At 46.2% G+C, this 15,807-nt stretch overlaps 1 protein-coding gene across 1 annotated transcript in view; it reads left to right on the forward strand.

The window, feature by feature from the left end:
- Positions 1-321: 321 nt before the first annotated feature.
- The window catches only part of LAMC1 (laminin subunit gamma 1), a 65,964-nt gene continuing 50,478 nt past the window's right edge, over positions 322-15,807 (forward strand). Inside the window, exon 1 of the mRNA XM_065842373.2 lies at positions 322-799. Coding sequence (XP_065698445.2) covers positions 415-799 — 385 coding nt within the window. The 5' untranslated portion in view covers positions 322-414. The remainder of the gene's footprint in view (positions 800-15,807) is intronic.

Genomic DNA, 15,807 nt, shown 5'->3' on the forward strand with positions numbered 1-15,807 from the left:
GAGAACTTTTTTTTTTTTTCCTTTGAAATAAGGAAACGAGGCGGCTTCTGAAGAGGTAGAGGCGGTGACTGGGCCCGGCGCCATGGCGGGGGGTGACGTCCCCACCCGCTCGGCGACAGGCGACGCCGCTGTGGGGGCGATCCCTGTCACACAGAGGGTGCCTCCTCCCCGGGGGCCGCCGGCAGCGGGGCGAAAAGGCGGGAAAGGCGTTTCTCCTCAGGCCGGGCCCCGCCGCCATCGCCCCTTTAAGCCCGCGCATTCCGGGAGGAGGGGACCCGCTCCCGGCCTGCCCCGCGCTGCAGCCCCGCCCGGGCCGGGCCCATCCCAGCCCGCGGCCAGGCGGGGAGCGGCGGGACGAGCAGCAGCCAGCGAGCCCCTCCGCCGGCTCCGCGCCCGCTCGGCCAGCCCAGCGGCATGGGGGGCGAGCGCCGGGCGCTGTGGCTGGCGGCGCTGTGGCTTTGGCTGGCGGGGCGGTGCGGCGGCGCCATGGACGAGTGCACGGAGGAGCGGAGCGGCCGGCCGCAGCGCTGCATGCCCGAGTTCGTCAACGCCGCGTTCAACGCCACCGTGCTGGCCACCCACACGTGCGGGGCGCCGGCCGAGGAGTACTGTGTGCAGACCGGCGTCACCGGCGTCACCCAGTCCTGCCACCTCTGCGACGCCGCCCAGCCGCACCTGAGCCACGGCGCCGCCTTCCTCACCGACTACAACAGCCCGGCCGATGCCACCTGGTGGCAGAGCCGCACCATGCTGGCCGGCGTGCAGCACCCCACCGCCGTCAACCTCACCCTGCACCTGGGTAAGGCCCCCCGGGAGAACGGCAGCAGCGGGGAGGCCGCGGAGGGGAAGGGGGGTGAGGGGCCGCCCCGGGTCCTAGCGCCGTCGCTTGGGTTCAGGTTGGTTAAAGGCGGTAATTAGGCCCCGGGGCGCGGGGTTGGCCGAAGCGGGGTTTGGGGGTGTGAGCAGATCCCGACTCGGTTTGTCACATTGAAACGCCCCGGGGTCGCCTCAGCTGAGGATTTGGTCCTGCGGGGCTCTTCTGAAGAGAAACTGCTAAATTAACGTGTGCTGTGATTAAGTTACAAATGACGCGCCCGTCATTAACCAATTGACATGATAAATGCTTTCTGACCACCTGCACAACGGGGGGGGTGTTCTTCAAGTTTTAGATTCTTCTCATGACGAGACAGAATATTAAGTAATACACTGTTTTAAAACAAAGTGCTTGCCTTATATTTGACTAGTAATTAATAGATAGATTGTAAGTAAGAAACTAAGGAGTTGTAACTAACCTTATCAATTATTTCTTGGTATAGATGTACGTTAAAAACTTCTAAAAATTGTAATGAATACGTAAGAATTGTGTGAACATAAGCAACGCAAGAGCATCTGGTCATTGGAGCGCTTATGGAGGATGATTCCCGGTGTTCTAATGAAGAATGCCTGCTTAACAGTATAATTGACTTTGCTGTTTTCTTTGTTTCACTTCACCCCAGGCTGCTGGCGTTGTCCTTGGGGACAGTCACGGCTGCAAAACGGTGCTTTATAAACGTGAATTTTAGCCTTCCCCACAGCGAGAATGAGTGTTGGAAGGGGTCTCTTTGCTGCCCAGGCTGCCAGAGTGTGCTGTGAGGTTGAAACAAAGAAATAAACTTAACAGCAAAGTCAATTATACCCTTAAGCAGGCATTCTTCATTAGAACACTGGGGATCATCCTCCATAAGTGCTCCAGCAACTGGATGCTCCTGCGTTGCTTACATTCACACAATTATTGCGTATTTGTTACAATTTTTGGAAGTTTTTAACATAGGATACATCTCCACCAAGAAATAATTGGTGAAGTTAGTTGCAGTTGGTTAGTTTCTTACTTACAATCTATCTATTAATTACTAGTTAAATATAAGCTAAGCACTTTGCTTCTAAACAGTGTATTACTTAATATTCTGTCTCTTGTCATGCAGAAGGATCTAAATTTGAAAAACATCCCCTCGTTTTACAGGTGGTCAGAAAGCATTTATCGTGTCAATTGGTTAATGATGGATGCATCTTTTGTAACTTAATCACAGCACGCGTTAATTTGTCAGCTTCTCTTCAGGGTGTGATGAACCCCAAGTTGTGAAGCCCCCAGGCTCTGGTTTGGGTGGTGGGAAGGCAGCAATCACTGCAGGTAAGCGTGTGTGTGCAAATGCACATCTGCCTGTTCTATGTTCTCTTTCTTATACTAGGGCAGCGTTGTCTTTTAAATACTGAATACTGTGTGAATTAGGTTTCTTGGGGCAGTCAGCATTGCTGTGGAACGCGTAACGTTGAGTCAAAAAAGGAAAAGGAGAGTTGTCTCGCTCGCCAGCATTCCCAAGGGTTCCTTTGGGATAAAGTATTTTAGCCCTCGCTTTGGTTTGTGGACAAGGTTTTGTTTTGCTTTGCTCACCTGCTTATCTGTGCTGTTGTGACATGGAGGAAAGGTGATTGTTTAGGACTGGAAGACAAGACATCTAAGGGAAAGTTGTAACCCCAGTGCTTATCCTCACATCATTAAATAAAGTAAAAACGAAAAAGAAAAAACCCTCAGTGTAACAGTTCATGTTTTTTGTTGAAGAGTTGCTCTTGAACCTTAAGTTTTAGCATCAATAATACATCTTGGGGACATGGTTTAGAGGTGGACTTACCAGTGTTAGGTTAACGGTTGGGTTTGAAGATCTTAAAGGTCTTTTCCAACCAAAATGATTCTATGATTCTGTCTTGCTTTTGGTGTAGTTTAGAGGGGGAAAAAAAAACAAACAAGTGTTGTTTTAGGGACTGGGGAGCTGGATGTTGGGTTTCACAGCCTGAGGACAGGTGGTGTGAAAGCTCCTGTCTGCCTTTGTGAGATAGAGACGATGGTGCTGAGTCCTGTACGAGGGTTTACCTGCTGACAGCATCTACCTGCCCCAGCTCTGGGAGCATCTCACTGACCTAAAAATCTTTATTTGCGTTAGGAATCTTGAAAGAAATATACCATGTAAGTGTCTGTAATCATTCGCATAAGGGAGGTAATTACTAAGGCCTGTTTATCTTATTTTCCTTGTACATTGAGGATTTTTGTTCAGGACACCTGGAAAAAATGGTGGGCTGAGATTTGATCTCAGCTTCTTTTGCAGTAGAACATCAACGTAATTCTTCATTATCAAGGTAAAACTTAGTTTATAGGCGCATCTGTATTGGTGCTGCCCTTGATTCTGTGCATCTGTATGTATATGGGTGTTCTTTGAAAAATGTTTTTCTGACATACTGGAGCAAGAAGTGCACTGCATCCTGGGCTTTGAAGAACTGTGCACATTTCTTTGATGAAAACAACCCCATCTTTAAAATACTGTAGCACTGCAACCTGATTGTCATAATCACTTGGGTTTCAGGTTGGTTCATAGGCTCCTGTAGCTTTGTGAATTTTCTCTGGCATATTTTCTGGACTAAAGCTTTTTAAGAAGCTGCCTGGCTGATATGCAGATGTTTGAGTGTGGCTTTTGTTTCTTTTTTTTTTTTTTTTTTTTTTTTTTTTTTTTCCAGTTAGGTTTTTGGGTGGGGTGCTTCTAGTATAAAGCCTTTTAAGAATCAGAAGCTTGTTACAGGCATGATGGTGCCGGCAGGAGTTAAAGACGACTCATAGCAAGGCGTTAAGCTGTCAGTGCACATGCTGTGAGAGCAGCAAATATTCCTGTGAGACCTTGTGTAGGTCGCTGAGGTCATTGCAGGTTGAAGAACCGTTGAGTACCAGAAAGTGTCATTTCGGTCTCAAACGCCCCAAACTCCTCTGCTGTGTTGCTCCCTCTCTCTCCTGAAGACTTCAAGCCATTTTTCTTTGTGTGAGCTTGGATTCTGCATGCCCCCGGCACACCATGGTCTGTAGGACACTTAATTATTGGCGTCGGTAAGAGGCAAAGGGCTTGACGAGTACTTGCGTACTTGGTTGGATGCGAGCGCGTTCTGGGACACAGGGCCCTTTTATGCAGTTAGTTTTGTGTGTTGTTTTTCTAAGATTAGGCTGTGTGCTCAAACCCGTGTCCTTGTTTGATGCTGCAGTCGCCTTTATTCCTAAGACCACTGGTTATCCTGAATGGTTAGAGCTGGTTTGCACCCGTTTGGGGCTGGCACTGTCACCTCTGGGCTTCCAACGTGCAAGTGCTGCCCTGCATTGAGCTTTTGGCAGTTTGGGATGTCTTGATTAACATCCAGCAATGTCTGTGTAAATCAGTGTAACATTTTGGAGAAGCCTTCAAAGGGTCAGTAAGAACTGCGGCCAGCCTGTGAGTGTGCGTTTCTTTCCAATCTTATTACAGTTTACAGTTCAAAACAAGTTTAAAAATGTTTAGTTTTGGGGCTAGATGTTAGCAAAGAGCCTGAGGTAGAAAAAAATACAGCCAGATCGCTATGACCAAGTTAAAGGTTGGGATCCTGGGGGTGTTCAGAAAAGAGATCTGTGCCTAGAAATCAGGGTGCTCCCTGGGGAGAGCGGAATTGGGGTAATTACCAGGCCCTGCACAAGGAGCATCTGGAGTTATAAAAGCTGCTGCTCTTTGTGTGAGAGGGTATTAAGACCCCCTGAGTAAGAGTCCTCCCCCATGAGGCCTGGAAACATGAATTCGCAGCTGTAAATCAGGAGGTGGGGAGTTGTGGTGTTTGGGTAATGAGGTTAGTGGGCGAGAGGAGGGGGGAGCACTGCTGTGTCCTTTCTTCCACTTTTCTCAAAAGCATCCCTTTCCTTTCCCATTTTTCTAGTTCCTCAGGTTGAATTATTTCTAATTTAGACTTGACCCAACCAGTCTTTCTTTCCCAATGCTGCCCTCCCCCCATGTTCCTGTATACTCCAGGAATAAGGACTTTGGAGCAGCGGTGCCAGCTTTTAAATAGAAGATGGACGCTGCGGCGTTATGGTATGTAGTTAGTTGACCGCTTTTTCTGAAGCCAGAGCATCACGTTATTTTTACAGTCTGTGCTGTTTGCTTGTGCTGGGAGCACTGGGATCACTCTGGCATCTCCCCAGCGCTTTGTGTGTGTACATTTTAGCAGGGCTTTGCTATCTAGACCCCTAACACACCAAAGTAAAGCCATGTGTTGAGGCTGCTCATCTGAACACTGGAAGAAGGGGAAAAGAAATAACACAGTATTTCTGGTGCTAGGCAGCGTTGCTGGGCAAAAAGCTTGTATCATTTCAGATGTATCTTTTTTTCAGATCAGATTCTCACTTCTTCCTTCATCAACTCTAAGTTCTCTGTGCTTTCTGTTGTTCCAAGACCTTTTTTATCCACTTTTTTACGTCTCTGTTCCAAATTATCTCTGCTGGAGCCACCTCTCATTTTTCCCCCGCTGCTTTTACTCTCTGCCCGGATCTGCTCGATTTCGGCTATCGTGATCCCAGTGTTTTGTTCCTCGGACAAAGAGGCAGCGTCCTCAGCACTGAGAGCCGCTGCACTTTCATCAACAGGCCCGGGAGGTGGGAGCAGGCGGGGCTGGCCGTCACTGTCCCCGCATCTCAGGAGGAACGGTGCCCAGGAGATGTGCTGGACCGATGACACCGGTGGCCTCAGCTGTGGGTTCAGGACTATCTGGTAGATGGGAAGAGCTGATTCTCCTCTCTTCTCTCACTGCCTGGGAAGAGGAGCCTGCTGTCCAAGAAGAAAAATTAAGCTACTGGTTACTTTCACTGGAAACACGTTGGCTGTGTTTGTGGGTATGGACTGTGGTTAGAACTGAGTATTCCCGCTTTCGAATTATTCTGGAATCCCTGCTGCAGACCAGCCTAGAAACCCTTGTCACCGAGCCAGAGGGTATCCTGCATGTATAAAATAAAGAGAAACTTGTAAAAAAAAAAAAAAAGCTGGTTGTTAGGAGAAATGCATTGCCCATCTCCTTCGCCTCCTCCTTTTCTAACCACTCTGTCCTTTATTTGGCTCTGAGGAGAGCGATGATGCTTGGTTATATATACTTTGTCCGTGAAGCATAGTTTGGGGTATGACTGCCATTTGAAGGCATTTACAAGGAAACCTAGGCAAGATGCCAGTTCTTTTGCTCAACTACGGCTTGATTTGCCAGTTTTTTGTAGCAGATTAGATTTTTTTTTTTCTATAGTACGAAAGAAAAAAGTCCTTTTTTATTGTTTTCAGAGGGAGGGCTATGAAATGCACCTTAAATTAAGCACGTAGTTTATGCTGCTGGGATGCAATCAGTCGCTTTGTTTTATTTAGCGCAGTGATGCTGTTAGTTTGCTGGGTTACCTTATTAAAACTTCATGAGGCTGCGGTTCGCTGCCTTCCCAGGGAACCAGCGAGGACGCGCACATCTGAAGTTCTGCCGCGATTTAAAATCTTTGAGAAATGGTGATGACGGTGTTGGGAGCAAGCGTTTCCGGCATTTGGGGACGCGTTGGGAAGCCCTGGCAGATGTGCCGAGCCTGGGCCGGCCCCGCACCGCGGCAGCTTCACCGTGGTATTTGCGGAGCCCTGGGGGGACTCTATTTTAGTTGGTCTGGCAAAGGCTTGATTTACTTTTTGCAGGTTTCAACAGGAGTGGTTGAGAGATGAGGGCTTTTAATGGCCAGCAGTTGTTCGGTGTGGTTATATAAAGTCGCTTTAAAGCTCTTTGTTGCTTCCCGCATACCCTTTAAATTCCCAGGTTTTCTCCAGTTCCTCCATCCTGTGTCTTCCTTGAGACGCCGATGTCAATGCGTGACGCCTTTGGGAATACTATACACGGCAGAGCGCTTATTTTGGGGGATGGAGAGAGCTGGGATTGTGTGGCATTCTGCTGCAAAAACAGCTGCTATTTGTGGTGCTTGCCCTGAGTTGCTAGAAGGATTAATCCCTGGTTTTGACACAGTCGAATAGTTGCTTTTGTAGGTTCGAAACTTGGAAGCTTGGGTTTGCTGCTCAGAATTGTCAGCTCGCTGCAAAATTTCTGGCTTATTCGGTAGCATTTTCTCTTACAGCCCAAAGCTTTGGGAGGTTCTCTCACTTTCTCTGAGTCTGCAAGTGAAATTCCTCTGCTGCTGCTTCCCACAGAAATGAAAAATGGGCTTGCTCTGCAAAGAACACATAGAGAAAACGATTTCCAGCGCAGATGGATGGGAAACTTGGGTCTCTAGTTTGCTGTAATTCTTAGCCTGGTGGGGTAAGCTGGGATATGAGATCTGGGTGGTTAAACTGGACTAGTTGCATCGAATGTCGCTGTCGCTGGTTTGTAATAACCTTTGGAAGCTCAGCCTGGGGCTGCGGCCCCTTTGAAGCTCCTACCCAAGACGGACTGTTTCAGCCTGCTTCTACAAATCTCTTAACCATGAGATTTTGCTTATTGGTGGCTACCACAGTGTGTTTTTATTAGAAAAAAATATTAGTTTCAGAGTTCACCAATAAATCACAGAAACCTCACTGGGTCTGTTGTCCTGTTGCGCAAGCAGGATTATGTTGGGTTTCCCCATGGCCCCTGTGTGCCAAATTGATCTTTCCAGGCTCTAAGTGGGTGATAAATGCTGATGCTGGTGTTGAGGACCTGAGGCATCCCTATTTGATTTAAAAACTCCTTGTAATATTAGGACGAGCTCTTAACGCTGAGCCATTTGCCAGGGATGTACTTGAGTTTGCTCTCGTGGTCTGCAGCATCCTGTGGGTAATGTCGAGTTTGTAGCAGTGTGCTGGTAGGATGATGATGTTGGCTGTCTTGTCAGCGTTGGTAAAAAATTCAACTGTAAAAAGGAACAGAAATGTCAGGGTAATTTTATTTTATTTTAAATCAGCCGTAGTCTTTAATCTCTTCTACCAGCCCAGCCCTTTTTGGGAGATCACTTACCGTAAAGCCCCCACCCACCAACCAACCCCTTATATATTATTCGGTGATCTTGAGCGTTTTGTTGTGAAACTGGGTGGCAAAGTGTTTCTTGTTTCCATGCTTCTACTTGTTTTAGAGATTCCGGTGCGATAGTCATCAAAGAGCTGTTTCCAGCGTTAATCATGCCCGCAGTTCTGACACAACACAGCTGTGTTCAGTAATGGAGAATTTCAAAATTTCCTCTTTTAGGAATAGTATCCAAAAACGATTATTGGATTTTTTTTGTTGTTGTTTTGTTTTCCCCCTGGTAGGTAAGCTAGTACCATCTTGTACATGGGATGTAGACTTCCAGAAGGCTTGAGGGCTTATTTGCACAGTTGGTTTGAAGGGTTTGTTGTTTTTATGGGGGAAGGAGAAGATGATTTTATTTTTACGGCATTTGTGGAGATGGTAGATTGAGATCTTTCAAAGACTCGGGGCTTGTAGGTTCCTGGGCCAGCTTTGTGTAATGTGCATGTCTCCATTGTGAAGTTGGGTGTGAGAGAGAATTGCTTATCTGACTTGGCTTTGTAGCAGGTCCTGTGTTTTCCAGGAGGTCACCAGCCCCATGGCAGTGGGGACAATCCTCGAACTCATCCTTGGGGGCCTGAGATGCCAATCAGGGTGCAGAATTGTTGAGCAGCTTTAGGTGAGGCAGCTGGGGCTGAAGCAGAAAGGAGGAAGACTTGACCCTTGAATTGCTCTTAAACCTTTGAAATTAAAAGATTGGCTGTGTCTGACAAGTCTCTTATTATAAATAAAATATTTTAAAAGCATATAATCAAAATAATATTAAAATAATAATAAAAATGAACAAACCAGCTCAAAAAAACCTAACCAAACAAACAAAAACCCTAAAGCCTACCAGACATCGCAACCTGCTCAATGATGGGTTGTTCTTCCCTGTTCCATGCGTGTTGGAGTGGGCAGCCGCTGACTGCATGTGGTAGCGCTTGGGTTACCGAGGATTGCCCAAAATACTCATTCCCTCAGCCGAGGGAGCTCTGCAGAGTTTGGGGTTGGCACCAGCCCAGTTCTGAGCACTCTGCTCTTTCGTCTTGCAATTATGTTTTTGAGGTCTGTTTTGTAGCTCAGCCTGCTTGGCCTCAGAAAAGACCTTGTTCCCACCTCGGTGAGCTGGGGCTCGTACAGCACGTTGTGCCTGGGCTGGTTTCTGGGTTTGTTTTGTTTGATGGGGGGGAAAAACATCAAGAATCCTGAACAGAATTTTAAAACTAAAATACATAAAAATTATTTTCCCGTGTATTTTGTTTCAGGAAAATAAATCTTTCTAACCTACTTTGAGTTAAATGTTTAAATGTCTCAAAGTCTTTAAGCAAATGGTTGTATTGAACCCCTTCAGGAGGGGTAAATGGGCAGTTTTCCTGGTACTTTCTTATGCTGTATATACAAGGTTGTGGAGTAGAAGCTGCGTGGTCTGAAAGATGCAGTTTGTGTTGGGAGTATCTCTCACTGAGGTCAATGGAATGAAAAACCAGTCACTTCTGGAAAAACCACCATCAGATACTTCTTGGTATCGCAGCGTTCAGTGGGACCGCTTGTCCAAGCAAAAAGAAAACGTTCTCACCCTAGGACTTCTGTGGTCTGCTTCTGATGGTGGTGATTATTTATAGTTCTTTCATCTGCGGTTCTTTACGTGCTCCCATCCGGTGGGATTTTGCAGGGGGATGTTCTTCCTGGTAGCTTTATTTGTGGGGCTCTGGCGTGTCTCCATCTGCCCTGCCTCCTGCCCACGGTTGTCGGGGAGCAGGGCTTGGCCCAGAAACCTCCTTTTATTTTGTTAAAAAGCTGGCTGCCTTCGCAAGTCTCGTGGGTCCTGGCCGGACTAACGTAGGACAAGCAGTTTCTCTATGCTGAATCAGCTGCTCGATGAACTGGTGAAGAAGCTGATACTTAACGCTGTGGTTGCTCTAAGCTTGGTGCTTGCTTGACCCTGTGTTCCCAAAAGTAAGACAGGGTCTTATATTAATTTTTGCTCCAAAAGATGCGCTAGGGCTTATTTTCAGGGGATATCTTATTTTTCCGTGAGCTACAATTTACATTGATTCTTTAACAAAAAAACCTGAACGTTTATTGAAATACAGTCGTGTCATTGCATTCTGGAACATCTGTCACATCTGTCCTGCTGCATTCTATCGCCAATTAATTTTATGTTTTTACATGTATAGCTGCCTGGACACAATTTAAATAGACTTTTTAAAATGAACTGTGAGTAGGGCTTATATTTCAAGCATCCTGAAAAATCATACTAGGGATTATTTTTGGGCTAGGTCTTATTTTTGGGGAAAAAGGGTACTTGTGTTTTCTGGTCCCTCTCCCTTCCTTCTCTGTTGTGAAGCTTCTTGCAGCCTGTCTGGGTTTCATCTCCCTCCTGCTCCTGTTTCCCAGGTACTGAGATGTTCCTGGGGGGTGTTTTCCCATCCTGGGGATGTTCTGCTGAAATCTCCTGGTGCTTCTGGTCCCAGGAGCAACCTCTCAACCCGTGTGCAGGCTCCTTTGTGCACCTCTTCAGGCAAGAGGCTGACAGATCTCATTTTGATAAGAGGGAGGCACAGCGCAAATTCAGAATTGATAAAAGCTTAGTATTATTCTTTAGTTTCCCTCTTGCACGTGGTAGGATTTGGGAAGGTAGGAAGCCCCTCATTGAAGGACAGTTACAAGTTTTCCAGAGTTGAAGGCTTTATTTTTTCATGAAAAACTAACACTTTCCAGTGCTAATTCCCAGCAGGATTATGAAGAAAATGCACACAGCATGGAGTAAAGATATTTGGGATGGGGCAGCTGTTGCAGGGGCTGTTCTTAGGGTGAAATGCGAACTCTAAATAAGACAATGTCCTGCCATCATCATGTAGTGTCTATTTAATGAAATCTCTTGTTTTCCCTTTGTTGCACTCAGCCTGCTCCCTCCCCTGTGCCCAGCTCACTGGGATTGCAGGTGGAACTGGGACGGCTCCTCGGTTGCCTCCATCCCTGCTCTGCAGGCATGAGTTAACTGATTAAATTAACGTCATTACACGAGTCACCGCTCTTGTGCTTTCTAAGCAAGGCGACTCTGCATACATTGTATGTAGACCCTCCCTCCCGCAGTCCCCAGGGGCAGGGGGACAAGCAGGGACATCCCTGGTAGCGCCAACACAGAGGCAGCTAAACCTGGGTACCTCAAGCGCTGGTACAGAGATGAGCTTTATCAGGAGCTTTATAGGACTTTTAGGAAATAAAGGTCTTTTTTGCTTTTATCGTAACTGTTATAAGGAAGTGTATTTAGTGCTGTCTGTTTCTTTTTGGCAGTTTGTCTGAATACATTGCAAGTAGGTTGTTGCGGTGCCAGAGTCCCTGGATTCTGGTTAGGAAGGGAAGCTTGTGGTTTTTGTGAAGGGCTGATATTTCAAATTGTGGTAAATACCTCTAGAAAATGATTGAGTGACACAGCCACTGCTCTGAAACCACAGTTATTCTTGTCTTTCAGTATCCCCAAAAAGCAGGAATAAAGAGCACCTTTTTGCTTTTCCAGAATTACATTTCTTTAAAAAAGCTGAGGCTATTGGGTGCAGAAAAAGTTGCTAGAAGTTACCAATGTAGATGATGAGTGAGCATATGTCTACAAGTCTGCAGGACAAGACCCTGGAGAACAGGCAGCAATAGCAGTTATGGGTTTGGGGCAACTTGAGGTGCGTTTTCTCCACTAGAGATATCATTGTAGCCTTATTTTTCTATACTTCCTCTCCTTGTGATGCGTAGGAGCCGCATCAGGAGAAGCCCATACCTCTTGCAAGCTGCTGGGAAGACAGTAAATCCTGAAATTGGGGCGTCCCTTGCACCCGAGGTGGGTTCTGTCTGTCCCTTGGCAGAGTGCTGCCAGTCTTTATTGGAGTAGGGAGCCCACAATTTCATGAGGAACTATCTAAGGGGCACTCTTAAAGACCTTTAATTTGGTGTCCACTGATACGTTTGGAAATCTCTAGGAAAAGGTGTTTGCTACTTCAAAAGTACATGCGCAGGACACTAGAAGATTCCCAAAGTTGAGTTTGTTGTCTTTCTGTGCTTTATTTTGCTGCAAATTCAAGCAAAAACATGGCAGTAACAATACTGGTGGTATTGTTTGGTTTCTTTTGTTGTTGTTGTGTTTTATTTTTTTTTTTTTTAATGACAAATCATGTTTTACTCCTAATTCATAGCACCTACCCCGATGCAGCTGCAGCAGTGGTCGCTTGTGAGTCCCACAAAGCTTGAGAGATTTGGTTACAGCCTCTGTAAAGCTCCTGTTTGTGTCAGGGAAGGATCTGGACTGGCTTTCTGGTGCACTTGAAGTAGTCAGTTCAGGGCGCTTTGCACTTTCTTATTCACCAAATTAGTGGTTAATTAGCTGCATGTGCATTTACAACAGCGCTATGGTCTTGGCCGCTGATCTTTGCCTGGATGGTGTTGCTAGCTATTACGTAGAAGAGACTACGAATATTTGTAGGAATCTCAATTCTTCCCGTTGCAAAACCTCATACCAAATACATCTCCTCGTGAATTTGGCTGTGAATCGATGACCTTCTTCATGCCATCCATTCAGTCTGTGGCATGTTCTTTGTTAACTGCGTGGTAAAAAATCAACATGCTGCTCTGGTGGCTGGGAAGGCCCCGTCTGCCAGCCTTTCTGTCTCCTGGATCCTGCTTTTTTTAAAATTTTAATTGTGTTGCTTCCACCCTTAAAAAGTCGATGTTAACTTGAAAACAGTGGGAGGGAACGATCTGTGTTTGGCAAGGGTGATCCCGTGGGTGGGAGTGGTATCAAGTGCTTATACAGGGTATAGAGGGGGCTTATGAGAAGAGAGGTGGCTCAGCAAAAAGAATAGAGTCTGGAGCCGTTAATCTGCGTCATTACCAGAAAATTTAAACTGTGCCTGGCTAAATTGTGTGAGTCTTTGAACCTCACAGCGGTGCTGGTGGCCCCGCTGGCTTTTGTCCTTCCTGCAAGAACGCAGCTGCCTGGTCTGGGCATCCCCACGTGCTCAGCATCCCCGCTGCCTCCTCCATCCCGCTGCAAAAAACTGCTCACGGCTTTGGGAAAACCACTAGAAAATGGAAGAAACCTCAAAAAAAACCCCGAGTTGGTGCTGCCGTTGGTCCCGTGGAGGACGTGAAGGTGTTCGGTTCACATCTTCACACTCTGTGCGTAATCAGCGTAACATGGGAAAACTTGCTTTATCATCCCCCTCTGAGGAGTGACGCGTGTCCAGACTTGCTGGAGAAATTTGCTGGTAATAGTCCAAAATGCAAGAGGGGCATGTGCTCCTGTAGCCGTATGTGGTCTGCAGAAACGCTTGCTTTGTTCAGGTAGCTGTGCTGGCAGCTCCAGGGAAGCTTATCTTAAAACATACAGCTTAAATCTATCAGCTTTTGCTTTTTTTTTTCCTTGCTGATGTTTTCAAGCCAGCTTTCAGTGTGGGTAACTCAGCAGAAAAAGTAATGGATTACCAAAGGTTTTGGTTGGGAGATAGGCATGGAGGCTGTGAAAGGTGTTTTACATGGAGCAGTTGCTTCAGGTGATGCTACAAGGTATCTTGCTGGGTCTAATACAGCTTTAATAATTAAAAAGAAGTTAAAAAAATCCATGGTGGTTTTCTGACTGTCCTCTGGCCTGCTGCTTGAGGTGGATGCTAACACCACTTTTTCCTTCTTCCATCTGCCCTCTGAGCTGTGAGAAGAGATGGGAAAGGCAAGAGCTACCAGGGTGAGTGATGATGGTTTTGCATATTGTGGAGTGGAACGTCATACTCTTTATATCCTTAATGATTATTTAATTAAGTTCTAGTAGCAGAGACTTGCTTTAAAGTGTAAACAAGCATTTGTAGTTGAAGGAGCTTTAGCTCTGCACGGTTTTCTCGCATCCTTGAGAAAGGCAGGTTTAAAGATTTCTGAAGGGGAGGAAAAGATTACTGCTCATTCTGAATCAGCAATTAAAATGGGATTAATAAGTAATTGGTAAGGCACTCCTGGAGCGTCTTCCGTCTACTGTGCTTAGAGGACATATGCCATTTTGTTTCTTTGAAGAATGCTACCAAGGTAAAACAAGCAAGTTGTCATTAAACATCTTCCTTTCAGTACAGGGTGTTAAGAAGGGAGATTCAGAGTAGATACAAGGAAAGAATTTTAGCCCCTGAGGGTGGTGAGAGCCTGGCCCACATTGCCCAGAGAAGTGGTGGATGAACCATCCCTGGAGACATCCCAGGCCAGGCTGGATGGGGCTCTGAGCAACCTGAGCTGGTGGAGATGTCCCTGCTCATGGCAGGGGTGGCACTGGGGGAGCTTTGAAGGGCCCTTCCAACCCAAACTATTATGTGATTTTCCAAAATGAAGTATAAGCCATAAGGATGAGCTGTAGGAAGCTCAAGCTTTTGTTCTGGGTGCTCAAATACTTGCTGTGCGTCTCTATGTTGTTTTTATCTTGTGCATCTGCTTCATCCCCTCCTTCCTCTTCCACGAGCCCCAAGGCTTTCAGGCTGACAGTCCCGTTGCTGTGACAACAGATTACAAGGCAGAAGCATTTTGCGTGCGTGAATCCCACGGTGTCCTGGTGTCCCCGCAGAATAGCTGTCCTGCTGCTCGGCGGGGTGCTAGCAATTCGGGAGGCAAGGAATGAAAGGGTGGTTGCTTCACATCTCCCAAGATACACTGGCTTCTCTCAGCCCTGCCCAACGCACCACAGCTGGGGGCAAAGAATGACACAGCCCTTGCATCAGCTCCCTTGATTAAGTCCCCTGGCTAATTTGATGGAAAGATAACCTTTTGGTGGCCTTGGTGATACCGGGATGTGCCTGAGGCCACCGGAGTGCTGGTTGGTGGGGAGGAGGCACCGAGGATGCACAGCCTGGGGATGGGGGTCACACTGACACCGGTTGCAGCCAATTTTGAAAACACCTTAGAACTTTTTCAGAAGGATTGTGGTGATAAGATGAACTCAAAGCGAGGTCTTTGGATTCTGGTAAGCTACTGTGAGCTTTGAAAGCTCGAATTTTTGTGAAGGGAAGGAGATGAGCAATCTGAAATTTCCACTTTTGTGCCTTGCACATGGATCAGCTCATTAGTTGAAGTAGGAAAAAGATCCAGAGAGAGATTAGAGAGCATTTTTGGGGAAGAATTGTCAAAGACATTACATTCTAACTTAAAACACTGAATTCTTGTGGAGTTTTACTTTATGCAAAATGCCTTTATTTGGAGATTCAGCTGTCCTATCTTGTTTTAGCTGACTTTGCATGAGCAGAAATAATGAGATTTTTTTTTTTTTAATTAATAACCCATTAAAATAAGTGGACAAACTGACATTTATGCAGCTGATTGACTATCCTGGAAGCAGATTCAAGGGTGAGAGGTTGATCTATGGTGGAAAATCACTTGATAAACACTCCGCCTGTTTGTGTTTTTCAAAGCTATTTATCACAAAGAATTATTTTAAAGAGACTAAATCTGTTTTTCATAAATGATGCTGAAGATTGAGGCGATGCTTCCTGATGCAATTAAATTGATAGGCTTGCTCAGAATTAATAACACCGTTATGACTTGCTTTTCTCTTCATGGGCTTAGAGTTCCCATAGTGACAGATGGCATAGGGCCCATAAATGATTTTTGTGCCACTGATACTCATTGTATATCTAGGAGTTAAACATGCGACTGAAGGAGAGAAGGGGGCTGGATCATCTTGGCGATTTGGGTTAATTACTAGAACAGCTTCTGCAGAATTATTGTTCTTTATGTGTCAGGCTGGCTGAACTGACGTTGCGTCAGCATTTCTTTTGTTAAAAGGCTTCCTAAGAGATGAAAAGTTGGCATACACCTCTCCTAGGAGGAGGTTTTCCTGCAGCTCATCTGCCACCTGTGCAGAGCTGCTCTTCCAGCAAACAGGGTCAACCAAGGAACGGCGAGAAATCTCTGTAGAATATAGATATAAAGATGGTTATGCCTTCTGTT

Source organism: Patagioenas fasciata, chromosome 6, assembly GCF_037038585.1.
Source record: "Patagioenas fasciata isolate bPatFas1 chromosome 6, bPatFas1.hap1, whole genome shotgun sequence".
Lineage (NCBI taxonomy): Eukaryota > Metazoa > Chordata > Aves > Columbiformes > Columbidae > Patagioenas > Patagioenas fasciata.